The sequence below is a fragment of the Mercenaria mercenaria genome, chromosome 7 (genome assembly GCF_021730395.1).
Source record: "Mercenaria mercenaria strain notata chromosome 7, MADL_Memer_1, whole genome shotgun sequence".
Lineage (NCBI taxonomy): Eukaryota > Metazoa > Mollusca > Bivalvia > Venerida > Veneridae > Mercenaria > Mercenaria mercenaria.
This window is the reverse complement of record NC_069367.1, coordinates 13,147,787-13,165,058: the sequence shown is the minus strand read 5'-3', so window position 1 is coordinate 13,165,058 and position 17,272 is coordinate 13,147,787. Positions and strand designations below refer to the sequence as shown.

At 32.6% G+C, this 17,272-nt stretch overlaps 1 protein-coding gene and 1 long non-coding RNA gene across 2 annotated transcripts in view; both read left to right on the top strand.

The window, feature by feature from the left end:
- Positions 1–1,246: 1,246 nt before the first annotated feature.
- LOC123555617 (uncharacterized) lies at positions 1,247–5,753 on the top strand. The gene is made up of 4 exons (XR_006687346.2): positions 1,247–1,400; positions 2,252–2,351; positions 2,871–3,126; positions 3,734–5,753. It is a non-coding gene; the product is annotated as an uncharacterized LOC123555617 (long non-coding RNA).
- A 1,992-nt stretch (positions 5,754–7,745) lies between these two features.
- The window catches only part of LOC123555619 (uncharacterized), a 32,721-nt gene continuing 23,194 nt past the window's right edge, over positions 7,746–17,272 (top strand). The window contains exon 1 of the mRNA XM_045346215.2: positions 7,746–8,051. Coding sequence (XP_045202150.2) covers positions 7,884–8,051 — 168 coding nt within the window. The 5' untranslated portion in view covers positions 7,746–7,883. The remainder of the gene's footprint in view (positions 8,052–17,272) is intronic.

Below are 17,272 nucleotides of genomic sequence, written 5' to 3'. Positions count from 1 at the left end.
ATGGTGCGCACAAGATTGTGTCTATGTATATAGTATAGTAACAAAAAAATAAAGTCCCATAACTCTGCAAATTTTTTTCTGAAAGAACCTAACATGCCCCATGCACAACTACTGTTGTTACTGATCACTTGTGTAAAGTTTCATTAAATTGTGTCAAGGGGATGAGGAGAGATGGTGCGCACGAGACTGTGTCTATGTATATAGTATAGTAACAAAAAACAAAGTCCCATAACTCTGCAAATTTTTTTTTAAAAGAACCTTACATGCCCCGTGCACAACTACTGTTGGTACTGATCACTTGTGTGAAGTTTCATTAAATTGTGTCAAGGGGATGAGGAGAGATGGTGCGCACAAGATTGTGTCTATGTATATAGTATAGTAACAAAAAAAAACAAAGTCCCATAACTCTGCAATTTTTTTTCTAAAAGAACCTAACATGCCCCATGCACAACTACTGTTGGTACTGATCACTTGTGTGAAGTTTCATTAAATTCTGTCAAGGGGATAAGGAGAGATGGTGCGCACAAGATTGCGTCTACGGACAGACGGCCAGACGGACAGACGGACAGACAACCTGAAACCAGTATACCCCCCCTTACAACTTTGTTGTCGGGGGGTACAAAAATGCAACAGATGCCATCATTTCATTCCTGTATTTCAAAAATGTCCGTGAGGATACCCTCTGACCAACTAAATAGGAGGGCATGACCCCCTAACGTATCTCAAATTTTGGAAACAAATGCAACAGGGACCACCATTTCATACCTATATTTCAAAAATGGCAAAAGAAAGACCCTTTGACTCCACTGTCGGGAGAGGGTTAATCTCCGTACCTCAAAATTTGCAGCAGAGGCCACCATTTTTATATATATTTTTCAAACATTTAAAGGCAGACACGCCCTGATCCACCTAAAATGAGGGGTTACCTCCTTCCGTACTTAACCCCACTCCGTTCGCCGATGCCGCCACCATTCTTTAACTGTTGCTGCTCCCCGCACCCCAATGAAATATTTCTGGAACCGGGTCATTTATACATACACTTCGTATTGCTCTTAATTTTATAAGAGATGTCTGAAAAGAATTTGTCGTGTTTTCGTGTCGGCGGGGCGAAAACCCGACAACACGAAAACTCGACAAATAATGTATTTGTCGTGTTTTCATGGTGTCGTGTCGGTTGGGCGAAAACACGACAACTAGAACACACGACAAATACCTAATTGCACAAATCCATATTATAGGCATAGTACTAGAGCCGATTTACGCAATCGAATACCGCCGGAAGTAGAACATTTATGTCAACACCAGTTTCGTATTTTCACGTGAAAACGGCCGAAAACTGAGAGGTTATCAACAAATTATAAGTTTACGGGTACCATGAGGATTTTTCATGCATTTAAACGGTAAGTATAATGTTTATGGATTATTCAATACAATATGAAAGTAGACTGTTACGCTTTAAATGGAAATTATGAAAGAAAAGTCGATAAGAAAATATTGACTTTCTACTTTCACTTTCATTGTCGCTTTTTAAATTGCCCAAAAATGTTCTTTCTATTAATTTGTTTTTTCTTGTTTTTTGTTTGTAGATACATAATCCTATGGCAAATTAATGTGTGAAGTGACAGCTTATTTAAAGCATCCGTTATTAACTAGGCCTAAGTTTACCGATTTTTCCTTTTAGAGTGACCTTTGACCTTATATTAGCTTATAGTCTGTTCTATGTATTTTAGCTGTAGTCAGAACAGAATGTAATTGAGACAATCTGACTAAAGTACATCTCCTATTACGCTACGCATAGGATCTGAAAACGACCTATTCATTGCTCGTTCTGACGCCCTTTCACTAGCCAATCAGAGCCAGCTACAACTCTTGCAAATCTACCTCAGCATTGACTTTGATATTTACAATTCTTATGTCGTAATGTATCAGATAGATGTTAGCTCAGTCGGTAGGCCACTTGCTTGTAAGCGAGGGTCCCGGTCGAGTCTGAATAACTGCATATTTTTCTACCTTTGACAATCGAACAGTCGCCTGATTGGATAACATAAAAATAGCAAAAATGGAAATCAAAATATACAGAAGACGAATTAATGGTCGTTCTCAGACTTCGTTTAGAAATCAAGTACTTTATCAGATTGTAATTGAGATAAAATGAATTTCAAATAAACTGTTGCAAATGTAGGAAAAGAATATATAATAATATATTTATTATAAGTTATTGAAATATTATATTATAATTACCTCATTTCAGAAAGAAGTACAAGCGAACAGATGACACATTAAAGTGGCTGCAGAAGCTTGAAAAGTTAGATAGAGCAGGGGCAGTCAAAACAGTGGGATAATACTTCTATGTAATTTCTTTTTAAAGGCAATTTATACAGGATGGAAGGGTATCTCATACAATGTTTTACAATTTACATGTAGTTTTATCTCTCTTTATGATGTTGAGAGTAAACAAGTCAGTGACATCTAATTAACACTTTGTCATGTAAACTATTGACAGTTGATATATATATTAGACAACATTTGATAAAATGCAATTGCCTATCAATATTAAAAAGAGCAAACAGTTGACAATTAACAGGCAGGTCATTCTTCTAAATGACACCATAAATAAACTTTCATAATTTTGTTTTTCTTCAACTTCTGGATTTAGACTGGAAGCCATTCCAAACTATGAACTGGTAAATTATATAAGGAGTCATGTAATGATTATGGATGGGATACATTATACGTTAATGGACAATAATAATTTGAAATAATAATATTTTTTAAGATCAAGGTGTTAAGGTGATTTTATAAAGATGGTGTTATGGTTTTTGCATGATGATTGTTAACTGTTCACAGATTTTATCATTTATATATTTCAGGGTGTCCAACATGTCTAGTCAGGTTGACATAAGTGAAAGATGGTCTGATGGTACAATGATGTACAAATGATACTCTTTAACAAGTTGAACATGTCAAGGCTAATATAATGCCAGTTATTAAAATTACATTCCCCTAAACATTTAACATATACACATTGTAAATGTCATTAAAATGATTTTATGAAGTTTCATGAAGGATGGTACAGCCAGTGTTGATCTGTATGACTTAATTAAACACAGATATTGATACCTTCAGGTAATTGTTTACAATATTCAAAGAGTTACAATGTAATTCAGTTATTGATTTGGTATATATCACTTCTAGAGGCTTGTGTAAAGTTTATTTCACATGAGACCAAGGGTCAAGTATGATATATAAACTTTACACTTACAAAAAGAAATTATACAGTACCAAATAATTACAGACTTATGAATGTAACTTTCCAAATATCTTACATTTTTCTCCTGAAATTAATTAAAAAGGTAAACACAATTCTATTGTTATAAGCTTAAAAAGGTGAATGTAAGATATAAATTATGAAATGTCAAGTCTAAGGTGTGTTTTTTTCAAAGTATTTAAGATATAGAATAAAATATAGCCTGCCATCATAATATTCAAAAATAAAAAGTGTCATACATATATTTTAGGTCAAATAGTAAGGTCAAGTGAGTGACTTAGGGTCACTATTGGCCTCTTCATATATTCTACTAAAATGGGTCTTATGCATAAGATATGTTGAAGTTTTATTAATCTAGTAACACTTTTATTCTACCTTATATTCAGAAATATACATATTTTGAATATTAAAGAGCTGCAGACACCTCGAATACAGAGTAACTACAATATGCATTTCTTTCTTCAGATATATACCTGTGAAATCTTCAGTGTCACCGTTCAGCTATTGTTCAAGATCAGTGTCTGCAGCTTGCACAGTTCAGTGTAGAGGAGCCTTCTGAATCCACTTTGTTACATATTTGCTGTTATTGTAGGACACGCATGTAGAGAGCAGCAAGTCCTGTCCAGCCGTGCATGTAAATGTGATTCAGAAACTTTGAGAATATGTAAACATTACACTGTTATAATTTTCAAAATACTGTGTCTTGTAGTGTATCAGTACTGTTTTGTCTCAGTTTATAGCACAGTAGTTCACAAATCAAACATAAGACCATAGTGATCAGTATTATTAAAATCATTAATTATTTGTATGGTGACAAAATTTAATTTCGTGCAATACCACAGTAAAACGTTTGATAATTTTCGCTTTTAAAGTTGTAAGTTTAAGGTTGGCATAATTTTTTTTTTCTTTCATAAATCTAAAAAGTGATTGGTCATTATAACTGCAATATTATTTTAGTATGACAAAGTTTATATTGAACTAAAACACTAATGTAAATTTTTGAACTAATCAATGCATTTTCTTCAGTCTTAAAACATTTGTTTATCGTACGTGTCATGGCCCATAACTCCTCCATATTACTTGTGTTTTGTCCTTTTTCATTTCACTGAAGAATAGGTAGAGGTATTGCACATCCATTTTTTAGCATCCTGATTTTGTAGAGTGTTGTATGTAAGGTTTTATCTCGAAATTATGTCTCATCTAAAGGTGGGGAGAGGTATTAATTATGCCTTCTCGTCTATCCGCATTAAGCCTGTCTGGCTTTAAGAGGACAAGCTGCTGGCAAGATTTTGATGAAACTTCACAGGACTGATCAGTACCAAGCATAGTGTTGTGCATATCGCTTGCATGTTTCGTTTTGATGCACTAAATTGCAGCCATAGCTAAAAATAGAAAAATCTTGTCGGTTTTCACAGGTTAAAACTACTTAACAGATTTTGATGAAACTTCACAGGAGTGATCAGTACCAAGTATATTTTTGCATATCACCGACACTTTCCATTTTGCTGCACAAAATAGCCGCCACAGCTAAAGGTATACATAGGTGGGAGACATGTTTTGTCATAAAAATGCCTAAAGCACCTTCCACTTTGTTAATGAAAAATGTAACAAACGTCTTACAATTGCAAACTGTAATAATTTGACATTAAATGCACTAGTTCCATAACTGCATTTGGCTTTTTTCATAATTATTGCCCTTTTCTTACCATAGCAATATTTTGTGTAACATGTTACCTCATTAAGCATCATAAGATCAGAAAGTTCTATGATTCAGACATGTTGGCCCTTTTTTACTTGTCATGAGTATGTTTTCAGTATTTTAAATTGTCATTACTTTTTGTTGTGCCAGTTTACGGAAATGAAGACTTAGTTGTCCAAATGGTGTGCCTGTGCCTGTCGTGATTTGTTTGTCTGGACAATATATTATTGATTAGTCTTCACGAAACTTTGCATGTTAATTTCCTTAAGTTCCCTGTCAACTTGGATAGTGGCACGGTTACTTTAGAAACACTACAGTGATGTAACCACTGTACTAGTCAAACGTTTTGTATTTCAGATTTTATATCACATTACAGGCTACTGGTCTTCAGCAGCCTCCATAAAACTTTCATAAAGTTTCCAAAAATGTTGTATTTTGATTTGAACTGGCATTATTCAAACAGTAAGAAGTAGTACTATAAGGCAACATTTGACCTCTTTTCGAGTAATTTTTGATTTTCTCTGTTACTATGAAAGTGCCTTTTCCTAGAAATTGGTTGGCTTATTTTTGATGATCTTATGTTTTTAATCAATTGTGGCTATGTTCTTTATCTCATGAAAATTTCCATTTTTGTATAATTCATATTTTTTACTGTCAACAAAGTGCAATACCACATACTTATCACTTTCATTAACATACCTGTACTATTTTCATAAAACATTATATAAATCATTATATAAATCATTATATTTCATATAAACAGAATTAAATAAATATTTAAGAACATCAGTGTTTTCTTTGATTGCTACACGAAACAGACCATAGGTCAATTTAGGGTCAATTCTGACACTTAATATGCAAATTGATAAGGGAGATAACTAGTACTGTCTTAAGTAACCAATATTTAGTTACACAGTTACCTTTCCTTTACACAGGTAGGACTATTTGTTGTTGATCATCTTTTGAACATTATTCCATTACTGATGACAGAACATTGAAAATAAAAGTTGTTGTATCATGCAATGACATCATATATGACAATATTTACTTTTTTTATTCCATTTTTTAAATATTCTTTAAATTAGGTACAATGCCTACATATTATTTCAATTGATTGACAAGTTACTTATTTATGAAGCAACAACATTTTCAATATTGATCCGTCAGGCAAACGGGATGAAAACAAACGTAATACGAGTGCATCTATCGAACGACATATGCATGTAATTTACAGTCGGCAGCCAATATGATATATTATTTTAAAGTAAAATATTGTGTCTATTTCTGCTAAGTGTGGATTATTAGCCTATTTAAATGGCAAACAAATGAAAGTGTAATAACAGCAATTTACTGACTGTCCATAATTGGGGGTGTGAATAACCGTTGATATGGATGAAAAGGATTAGGTTGCATTTATAATTGAAGGGTACAGTAAAACTGAACGTTTTCGAGAATACTATAAATGCAACTATGCAGTGATACTTACCTTATTATACTAAATATGTTCACTTACGACTTAATTTTCGCGAGAATCGCGATGGATATGATTCCGCGAAGATTTGTATCCGCGAAAATATCCACGTTTTGAAAAACGCGAAATATAGTATCCGCGAACATTTCTAGGTTTACAGATCATGAAAACACGAAATCCGTAACATAGTAAGCTTACACAATGTTATTCTTTTTTGTTTTTTTTAATGAAATGTTTTATGTTTTACAGAAATATTCTTTCTATATCCTTTCCGAGCCATAATGTCATCAGTGCGCCCTTACTCCGTTACGGACCCCTGTGGGATTTTTGTTTATCCCGAGCTCAAATATCGTTTCGTAGATGAAAAGCTAAGATGCCGTTCTACTAAAGCACAGGTCATTTCAATTCGTTCGAAAATGCTGAAAACTGACTCCCTATTAGGACAAAAAGTCTACGCGCATAATTATATTTAGACGGGATGACCCCTTCGCGTGACCCCTGATTATCGACGAATCAAAATACGGCTTTCGTTTTCAAGTTTAGCACTTCTACTTTCATTTTCTTTACTTCCGGAAATAGCTGAAGGAATTGGCGCCAAAATTAGTAAATATACAATCCATTCATAAACAATTCAGTCAATGCAATGCATTTCAACGCCGTCTAGCCTAAAATTCCATCCCGTCCAATATATTTGCATTCAGTGCAATGTATTTTGAAACCATTTAATGCAAAACTTCATTCCGTCAATCTTAACATGGAACGATGCATTGAAAATCTTGTTGCGATGCACCGTACAACAAAACATAATAGCATTCAGCTCAATGTGAAGATGAGTACGTGCAGTGTAAAATGAAATGATTTATTACAACTTGACGCCGTCTAACGCATATTGAAATTAAAATTTTAGGCAGTTTTACTTTTTGAAATTCTTCTTCACAATATTTTGTTTTAAAAAATAATTACACCAACTGATATAGATTTTTTCAATGTGTACTTGTGCATTTTTATATTTTTTCATTCAGTAGTTTATTTAAGATTTTAAAAAAAAGGACTCCCTTATGCGAGCATGCATAATTCTGACTTATATGGCAGTAAAATGTTTCTAAGAGAGGCACATGAGGGGAAATATTTTGAATAGATCTACTTTAAATTCAAGATATTAAAAAATATATTCAGTTTACTGTTTTTACGCGTGTTACCGGGGAGTATCATCGTGCTTGGGAGAATATCAGAGAACGTAATTTAATAACAAACTCGCCTCTATGAATCTTGTTTGCTACCCAAGCTACGTTCCCTGAGATTCCCCCGCACGAATACCCTTGTATATAACTCATACTTACCGGTACAGTTGTGTAAACGTACTGATGTTTATGCATCAGTGAAGCACCACGAAAAAAATGATTTTTTTTTGTTAGTGTAACTGCCTGTTTGAAAGGGAAATTAAAATGACTTACTTTCCTAAACTATTAACTATTTGTATCTTAGCATGCATACTCGGTGCTACAACGTTCTTTTATGTAAAGAAAAGTGTATACATCTTTGACACAAATTATTTCAAAATTAATTCTGTGTCAAGAGCAGCACTAAAAGAAACCGGAAGCAAACAATGCAAGGTAAGATGTTTTCTATGACTGAATTTCTTTTTGTCTCAATGAAATAATTTTTAAAATTATTATGGTATATTATCGTACGTACATATAAATATATCAGTGCGTCAGGTTATATAACAGTATAAACAGATAAACTATGCTATTTTGAAATTATGAATTAGGTGGGTGGGGTACATGATATCATTTCTGAGGAATGTCGAAGTTTCTGTAAAACAAACTTTATTCCAATGTGACCATACATTAAAACTATGAAGCGCTGAACTCTTACTTTAATTAAAAGACTAAAGTGGGAAAAGTTATCAGTATGTTCGTGTCACAATTTTCGGTGTAAGTATTCTATGTCATCAAGCATAAATGCGAAAAACTACAACATGCACGATAAAGTTGAACTATCCGTGTAAATGAGCCGAGAGCTATTTTTCTTTTTCCATCTATTGCTTTTCTTAAAAACACATTACAATTAACCAGGCGTCGGCAAAATTTGTCATTTTTGTGTACATGCCTTTACACATTAAAGTCTGAATAGGTATGGTGTGCGAGCAGAGCCTGAGTGCTTACGCAGTGTGAATACATACTTTTCAGGTCAGAGAGATGGCCTGTTTGTACCAGGCTGGTCCAAATGGTTCATAACAGATCATGTTTACATAGGCCAAATGAACCATAAAACATGAGACGCACGTCTTTTTTTTTGTTTTAGAAGAAGACTAACAATCATTGTATGGGTATTCGCATCATGGCATGGATATTTTTAGTCCAACTAATTTGACGCGATCCTAGGAAATATTGAGATATTTTTTTTCAAATGTGCAAGATCCCCACTCGCGGGCAATATAAAACAATCTGAACGTCGAATTATTTTGACTAGGATATTTTATGGACCGAACTTTTACTTATGGAATGCAACTACATTTGAATGAGTTTTACACTTAAAACCTTTGCAAACAGGTACGATTTTTTTTTTGTACATTTACACACTGGATAACCGGCTTTCCTGACGCCCGCTGGAAATGTAATCCAGCTGGAAATGTAACCCAGCTGTAAAACGGTTGGTAAAGTTTTTCATTTATTTCTGTTATGACCATGGCTTACATTTACAATTTCTGGGCCAAATTCGATCGATATGTCTTGAAGATATTTCGCAACATTTACTCAGTATTGAAAAAAAAAATCGAGCAAAAATCCAAAGTTTAGCGCAAATTGGTTTTTATTTAAGACATTACCAGCGTCGTCCAGATAGCCGGTTTCCCAGTGTGATTTAGGTCACCATCGATTTTACAAAATTCTTAAAATAAAATAAGGTAATTGTTGGATATCTTTATTTCGGCCATTTGTAAAATCCGAAAGATAAAGGAGGTAGAAAACATACCGGCTTCCGCTGATCTGAAATTCAACCGCATATTCGTATCCCCCTGCATCCGTAATGGCGATTCAAGAATAAAACTGAAAGGTGTGTGTGTTGGTGGGGGGGGGGGTGGGTGGGGGGGGGTCGACGTCAACCGAATTTTTAATTGACGGTGTGGGGGTTCATCGGAAAATCAAAATGGTTGGTGGTTCCATCATAAAATCATAATTATGGGTGGTGGGACCATCAGAAATCATAAAATGGATGGTTGTCGCCCACAAAAATCGTCTTTATGGGTGGTGGGTTGACTGTAAAAATAATATAAAAAATGGGTGGGTTGGTGTTTGATCACCTGTCTAAGAAATAAATTTTATTCAGAAACTGTTCATTAAATATTTGTGTTTTTCTGTCTCGACCTTTGCAGTCACTTGTTCTAAATAACGCGCGAAGATTAAGTTTGACGTAATAGAATCGTGTCACCAATTATGTACTATATCTCGCACTTGTGTATATGTCAATAAAGTCCGTGGAGACCGTTTGATACTTCATTTTTCCCGCCTTTCATTCCCACTCGTCTGATTGGCCCGTGACGCGTATAGATAAATGCACTGTCATATACCAGTTATGGCTGTTTCGCATACACACGAGGCAGACCGAAACGAAAACATGCGTGAATAGAGCAAAATAAAAACTCGGATCCGGAAACCTTTTGTGCCCCCGATGAGGTAGTGGGGGCATATAATTTGGTCATTCCGTGCTTCCTTCCGTGTGTACCGTCCGAGCGTCCTTCCGTCCGAATTCGTGACCTGCCTATCTAAAAAGTATTTGAACGAAGATTCATGAAACGCTTCATGAGTCTTAATCATGAATATAACTTTGGCGCACCTCCAATTTTTCGTTGGGGTCAAGCCCCTATTTACAGAGTTAGGCCCCAGAATATATATCAAAATGCCACATTTTTTCACCCTGAGAACGCAACCTAGCTCAAAAAGTAATGATAAAAAACTGGTTGAAAAAACATGCATAAGTCTTTATCATGAAATAAACTGCACAACTCTTTCATTTAGCTGCTCCGCCCTCCAATTTTTAAGGTTATGGGCCTTGAAATAGTAAAAACTGCACATTTTCACCTAATTGATGTACCTAGCTCAAAAAGTATTTGAAGTAAATCCATGAGACCTTGCTTGAGTCTCTATTATCATAATGTGACCTTGACACATTTGGCATTCTCATGATAATCATAGCGATTATTACGAGATCGGCCCTGAAATAGACCAAAAACGTGGATTTTTGCGTGTTATGCCACATAGCTCAAAAGTATATGGCCTATAATAAAGAATCCTTTCAAAAATGTTTGTTTGGTGCTTTACCCCAATAACCCCTGCAAAAAATTGAATTATTTCCCCTTATTTGTGACAAATGTACCAGTGGAGGGCACACCCTATGTCCTACAGACACATTCGACTTTAAAAGAAAATGTGCAAGTCGTTAAGATACCAACATCATAATATTCCCGACAGTCAATCTCGTTTATTATCATGGGAAGTCACTAATGTCACACACAATCATATTTACTGCGTATTACGCACATGTTTTCTTTATGGTGGCATATATCTGCCAATCACATAACAGCTTATATATGTAGACAGTTTTTCTCTAAACATGTTCACATATCCAGTTATTAACTTGCAAAAGCGTCAAAATTGCGTGTTATCCCAATAATTAAAGTTAACAGGACAAAACTGTGCCTGTTGGTGCCACACGTTCTGCCATCCAAATATCACATAAATAAGTTTTTACTGTGAAAGTTGTTCAGATATCCAGTATAATATTAGTACCCACCTTGGCGATTAACGGTTAAATTTTACGACCCTACACGGAATTCCACAGTATAGAATATTGAAAACGGGCAGAAAATGTATAGGCGGGCCGGGTAGCTCAGTCGGTAGAGCTATAGGAACGGTAATTCCGAGTTCCCTGGTTTGAGGTCCCGGTCTGCTGCACATTTTCCTAATCCTGTGACATTGGCGCCCAGCATGGGGCCGTGACGGTATTACACTGGTTAGCATTCGACGCCTGTGATTGCTTGATTTATAAAGTACCTACTAAAATTCGAGGACGAATTTCATAATTGATGGGGAAAAATGTCACGGTAAATGACTGAATATTGAAACAGAGAGAAAAACTTGTAGCGGTTGGTTAGCTCAGTCGGTAGATTACCGGAACGGTATTCCGAGGCCCCGGGTTCGAGTCTCGGTCTTGCTTTACATTTAGACAGAATGGATGTATCTTCATTTGTTCCGTATTAATACGGAACGATTACGGGATATTGCCAATCATAATTGACCAGCTGACAAAATTCAACATATTTAATTATCGTAAGTGAATATGTGGATGGCAGTAGTGGGCACTAACAAGCAGTTTTTACCTGTTAAGATACTTAAGTGGATAACAAGCTGTTATGTCAATTGCCAGATAATAACTGAATAAATGACATTTTTACGAACAATTTCGAGATAAATAAGTGGATATGTGGTTGGCAGAAATATGCCACCCTATTTCTTTGTTAATACGTGGCCTACATGTATTTGAGCTATATTCATAGACAATACTCCAACACTACTCATTGAGTACACTAAAAAAAATTGCCTAACGGTCACGTCTTACTCAGGAAAAAGATCCAATTATTCATAAAGGTTGAGTGACATCAGTCAACTCCCAAGATGATTGACTGTTGAGAGGTCCTGTTGACCCTTGAGTGTTTCTCAAGGTCACATAAATGTAAGTTCTGATTATAAATTACAATATATAAATAATTTGAAGTAATTATAACAGTGCCATGTTAAAACGGCAGATCATATTTATGTGGAAGGTATGTTAGGAAAAATAGTATTATGTTTTCTTTTTAGAATACATGTTGTTGCGGAACGAACTAAAACGCAAAATAAAACCAACAAATTAAAAGACTAATTTTTTTACCTTTGCTTTGAAATGTGAAACTTCTATTCTGTTAGTTTCCAATCAAACAATAGACAGACCAATCAAAACTAATGATTTTTTTTTGCCAGTTTAAAGTATTAAAACAAAGCCAAGCTCGTAACAAGAAACATTTTTAAAAACTTATATTACATTGACCAAAAAATGTGACTTCCGAATTTTAATATCTTTAACCTAAATATTACCAGTCTAAATTAATTTCCATTATACGTTAAAACCGAATGAGGAAAAGAGATCATAAGTTGTCCCAACCAAGCCCACCAGAATTTCCTATGAAGATTTATGTCATGTATTTTTTGCACAGCCCATTAGAACACGACACTTAGTTTCTAATCTGTCTCAATGATATTCTGCAAATTGAAATAAGAAACGCATGTGAAAAATCAGCATCCTAACAGCTTTGAGTAGTATTAGAAATACCGAAGCGAGCGTTTTTGACCCCCCTGACCCCTTGTCCCTATTCAAGTACTGGACTATAATTTTACCCAAAACTTAAACACAAACTTGCTACCCTTAAAACCCAAAAAATATTTTAAATCATTAGTTAAACCGAATGAAAACCTTTGGTTTAAAAAAAACCATAAAAAAGAATAAGTTCTTTGGTCCTGGACTGGACCAATGCTGACAATTTAAAATCCACAGTTACAAAACCCAGTACAACCAACTAAAAAGTTTTAAATACATATAAAAAGATTTAGTTTACAGAATAAAATATAATGTTTGAAAAGAAAGAAGAGTTTACTGATAATATTAATCCTTATTAAGTTACAAACAAAAAAAAAACAAACGGGAGAAAAATGATAAAGGCTACTTGTATCAACATGTGGAAAAAATGAAATCAAAGTTGTTAAAAGTACAGGGGTAATTAGATACACAAGCAATGTTACCTTTTATTACCTAAGAAAGGTTAACACTTACCAGGATTAATTAATGTGGGCCGGGAATTCCCCTAGATAAAGGACCCCCAGCCAAAGAACAGGATGCAGTATGTAGGGACCATGATTTTGCTACGACAGTGGTGTAAAAAAGGGAATACATGTGATAAGCAAAATGCTTTTCCAATATAAATAAAAACTAAATCAAATACAATTGGAGAAAAGATTGAAAAACATTTAGTTGTAAAACCGGCTACAAAACGAAATGACCCCCATGGTCTCGACAAAAATCAAAAAACGGAAAAGGGGGTAGAGTACTACCCCAGGAATCACATGGACGATGAATTAGCAGAAGAATTACACAAAACCAATTAAAAGAAATTTAGGAACAGAAGAGTGATAGTTAATGATATTGATTGAAACTGGTCAGCTGATTAGGTTTTGGACCTGCAAAGCTTTTTCAAAATAAATTAAAAGTAAAGTTACATGTTAACCGTAAATTGATAATTTAGTAAAATATGCTTGGGTTATCCCATTAAAGAAAAAAACAGGAGAATTTGTTACGAAGGCATTTGAAAAATAAATTTTAGAAGGACGATTACCAGTAAATTTATGGGTAAATGAAGGAAAAGAATTTTCTAATAAAAGTTGAATCATTTTTGAATAAAACAAGATTATTATTACCATACATTTAATGAAGGAAAAGGCAGTAGTATAAAAGAGATTAATAGAATTTAAAAAGAAAAACTGTGGAATATATTTTACAGCAAAAAAAACTTAATACTTATTTAGATGAAATTAGCGATAATGGTTGATAAAACTAACAAAACAAAACATTCTAGTATAAAAATGGCCACCAAACGAAGCTAGAAAAAACTTAATAAAAGTACTGTTTACTTTAATTTTATATGGAGATTTAAAGATACCAAAGAGTAAAAACAAATTTTAAAATTGGTGAGCGATTTCCGCTTTAAGCAACATAAAAGACATTTGATGAAAAGGATATACACCAAACTGGACAGAGAAATATTTAAAAATTATAAAAATAATAATACAGAGGTCCAGAAACAAACACGATTTAAAGATTAAATTATGAAAAAAATCAGGTTCATTTTATGAACAAGAACTTTTACCTACTACACAAGAAGTTATTTGAATAGAAAACGTTATTGAGACGAGACTATACAAAAAACCAGCTTTAGTAAAAAGGAAAGGTTACAATGAAAAATTTAATAGTTTGGGTACCATTTAGTGAATTGGAAAGAAAATTAATTTTAAAAAATATATTATATAAATGGTTCTATAAAAAAATTTTAATTTCTAATTATGGAATAGAAACAATAATCAATAAAATATTCACTTAACTAAACTACTGCTGCTTAACAGAAAAAGTTATAGCTAAGAATTTTTGTGCAGAGTAAGTACCGGATATATATATACAGCAGGTATCTTTGGTTGCTCAGCTGCATTACACTTGTTCCAGCTATTCCTATATTATGTAGCAGTTCTGCGGCTGTTTCCATCAGTAATTACATATTAACTAACAGAACAAAAACTTGACGACAAGAAATTTATTTTAAAAGCCAATCATTCACAAAAATAAAACAACTAATAACAAAAGCTGCACGGATTGAAAAGTAAATAAAGAAGAAGAGAAACAATTATTCAGGATATTTTTTACAATACTAATAGAAATGCAGAAAGAAAAAAAATTCAATGCCTTTTGAAACGTATTGAAGAGAATTTAAACTTAACGGATATAAAAGTAAAAAGAAGAAGAGTAATATTAACTATAATTAAAGATTTTTTCTATAAGTATTTTATATAAAAGAGAAAACTTATATCATTGGAAGGTAGTATATAGCATCAGGAAAAAGTACGTTTTTTAGATAATAATAAAGAAATATAATCCTAATTTTAATATAATTTCCAGATACCAATTCACGAATGTCAAAATGTTATGGAACCACGGTTGCAACCGTGTCCAGCTTTGCAAATTATAAAATCATATAACCTTTAATTTGAAACGTGCCCTGCTCAGAACCTTCCAAAAATTTATTTCCTTTTCAGCTAACAACTTTAAATCAGTCATATAAAAATGTTATCTACTGCTAAACATTTTGATGGGTTTCCGTCCATGACGTAGTTATTTAACTAACAGTAACGTTTATACAAAAACAACATCACGAAAGGTGTTATAAATGACCCGATGTGCAGTATACAACTTATCTTAACTAATCAAATTATAAAACCCAACGAAAAAATCCAATTGATGGATTTGTTTATGTTAAACCGACCCAGAAAATATTTTTAAAAAGACAACAAAAAAGAAACAGAACGGAAGAAAACAAAGTTGGTTTAGATTATATAGAAAAAATACACAATAACACAAGAATGTTTTAAACAGAATGTTTTTTCAATAAGTATTAAAATTTTAACAGTTTATATCAATATAGAAAAAAATGACTTTAAAATCTTATTCAAAAGATATAGAAAATATTACCTATTTTTTAAAATTTCTTTAGGTGCGTTTTAAAGATTTTTTCTATAAGTATATATATATTTAAATGGATAATAGAAAGGTAGATAGAATGATTATGTCAAAATTATCTACAACTTTAGGAGAAATAATGAATCCAGAACAAAAATTCCAATAAGAAGTCTTAAAAGAGAAAGGAATTAAATCAAAACTGGATCAAATAGTTCGCGATGAATAAAAAATCATGCTATGGATAAATTACAAAATGTTATAGATCCTTATCTTTTAAAAAATAATTTAATTGAATGGGAACTGAGGTTGTCCTATTAACTGAAGAAGAAAATGATTAAAGATAATGTGATTGCCAGAACCAATAAATATCGAAACAATCCTAAAAAAGTAATTGTAACCGACTGTGATACTAATGAAAGAACAAACATATAAAAGCACTTACAAAGCATCTAAAGAATTTTGGTATTAATGCGGGTTAATAAAAAGTTTGTAAGGGACAAACCGAATAAAATGTGGAATATCAAAAGTTAATGGAAAAAGATAATAAATATAAATATTTTATTTCTTCTTAAAGATAATTTAAAACTTATTTATTTTATTTTTTTTTAATTATTTTTTAATTATTTTTTTTTACTCCTTTTTTGCTTAAGGAATTTAATTTTCAAAATATAATATATAGATGGAAATTGGAGAAGATCTACAAAACAAAATAAAAAGAAAATTGAAATTTAAATTACATAAAACAAGATCCAAAGAATCCATTATATTTAACTATAAACGACTCTTATGAAATACTTAAATCTTGAACTAAAACTTTAAACGGAATAAAAAAACACGTTGTTTTAAAAATAACTTTTGCAAAAATGATAAAACTGAAACAATATATAAAAATCACTTATTTTCAATCAAAGGCTTTAGAAATTATAAACACAAAAAACGAAAATAAAAAAAACTTTACATCAAGCTTTTGATGAAATAATAAATAGAAATGGTAATTGATATTCTAAGGAAGTGGCAGGAGAATAGAGTCAGGTGATGCTAATTATATAAAAAGATATAAGTAAAGTCCATAGGCTGCTTCAAGTTATTTAGAATTAACCGAAAACCATTACAAAATTCAATGAAAAGGATTAATAAATATAAAGAAATGATAACGAATGATTGAGATGGTGGTCCATTTAAGCTTACAATATCCTGTAGAAAAATACCCCCAAAAATTACAAAATATAAAAGACATATAAACTATCTTGATATACTGGAATTAAATTATCCTGTACATTAAAATCAAATACCTAAAATAGAAGTTTTAAATGAAAAATCATTTAATAGTAATTCGATATGAAGAAAATAGAATTTATCCCATACTACAAATCAAAGTAACAATACGAAGAACACCTGTGAACATGTTTCTATAACTAATGATAAAATAAATGATAAAATAAACTGATGATACTGTAAACCCTCAAGAACTTGTTATCCAAACAACATTATTTTGGATAAAAGACTTTAAAGATAAATT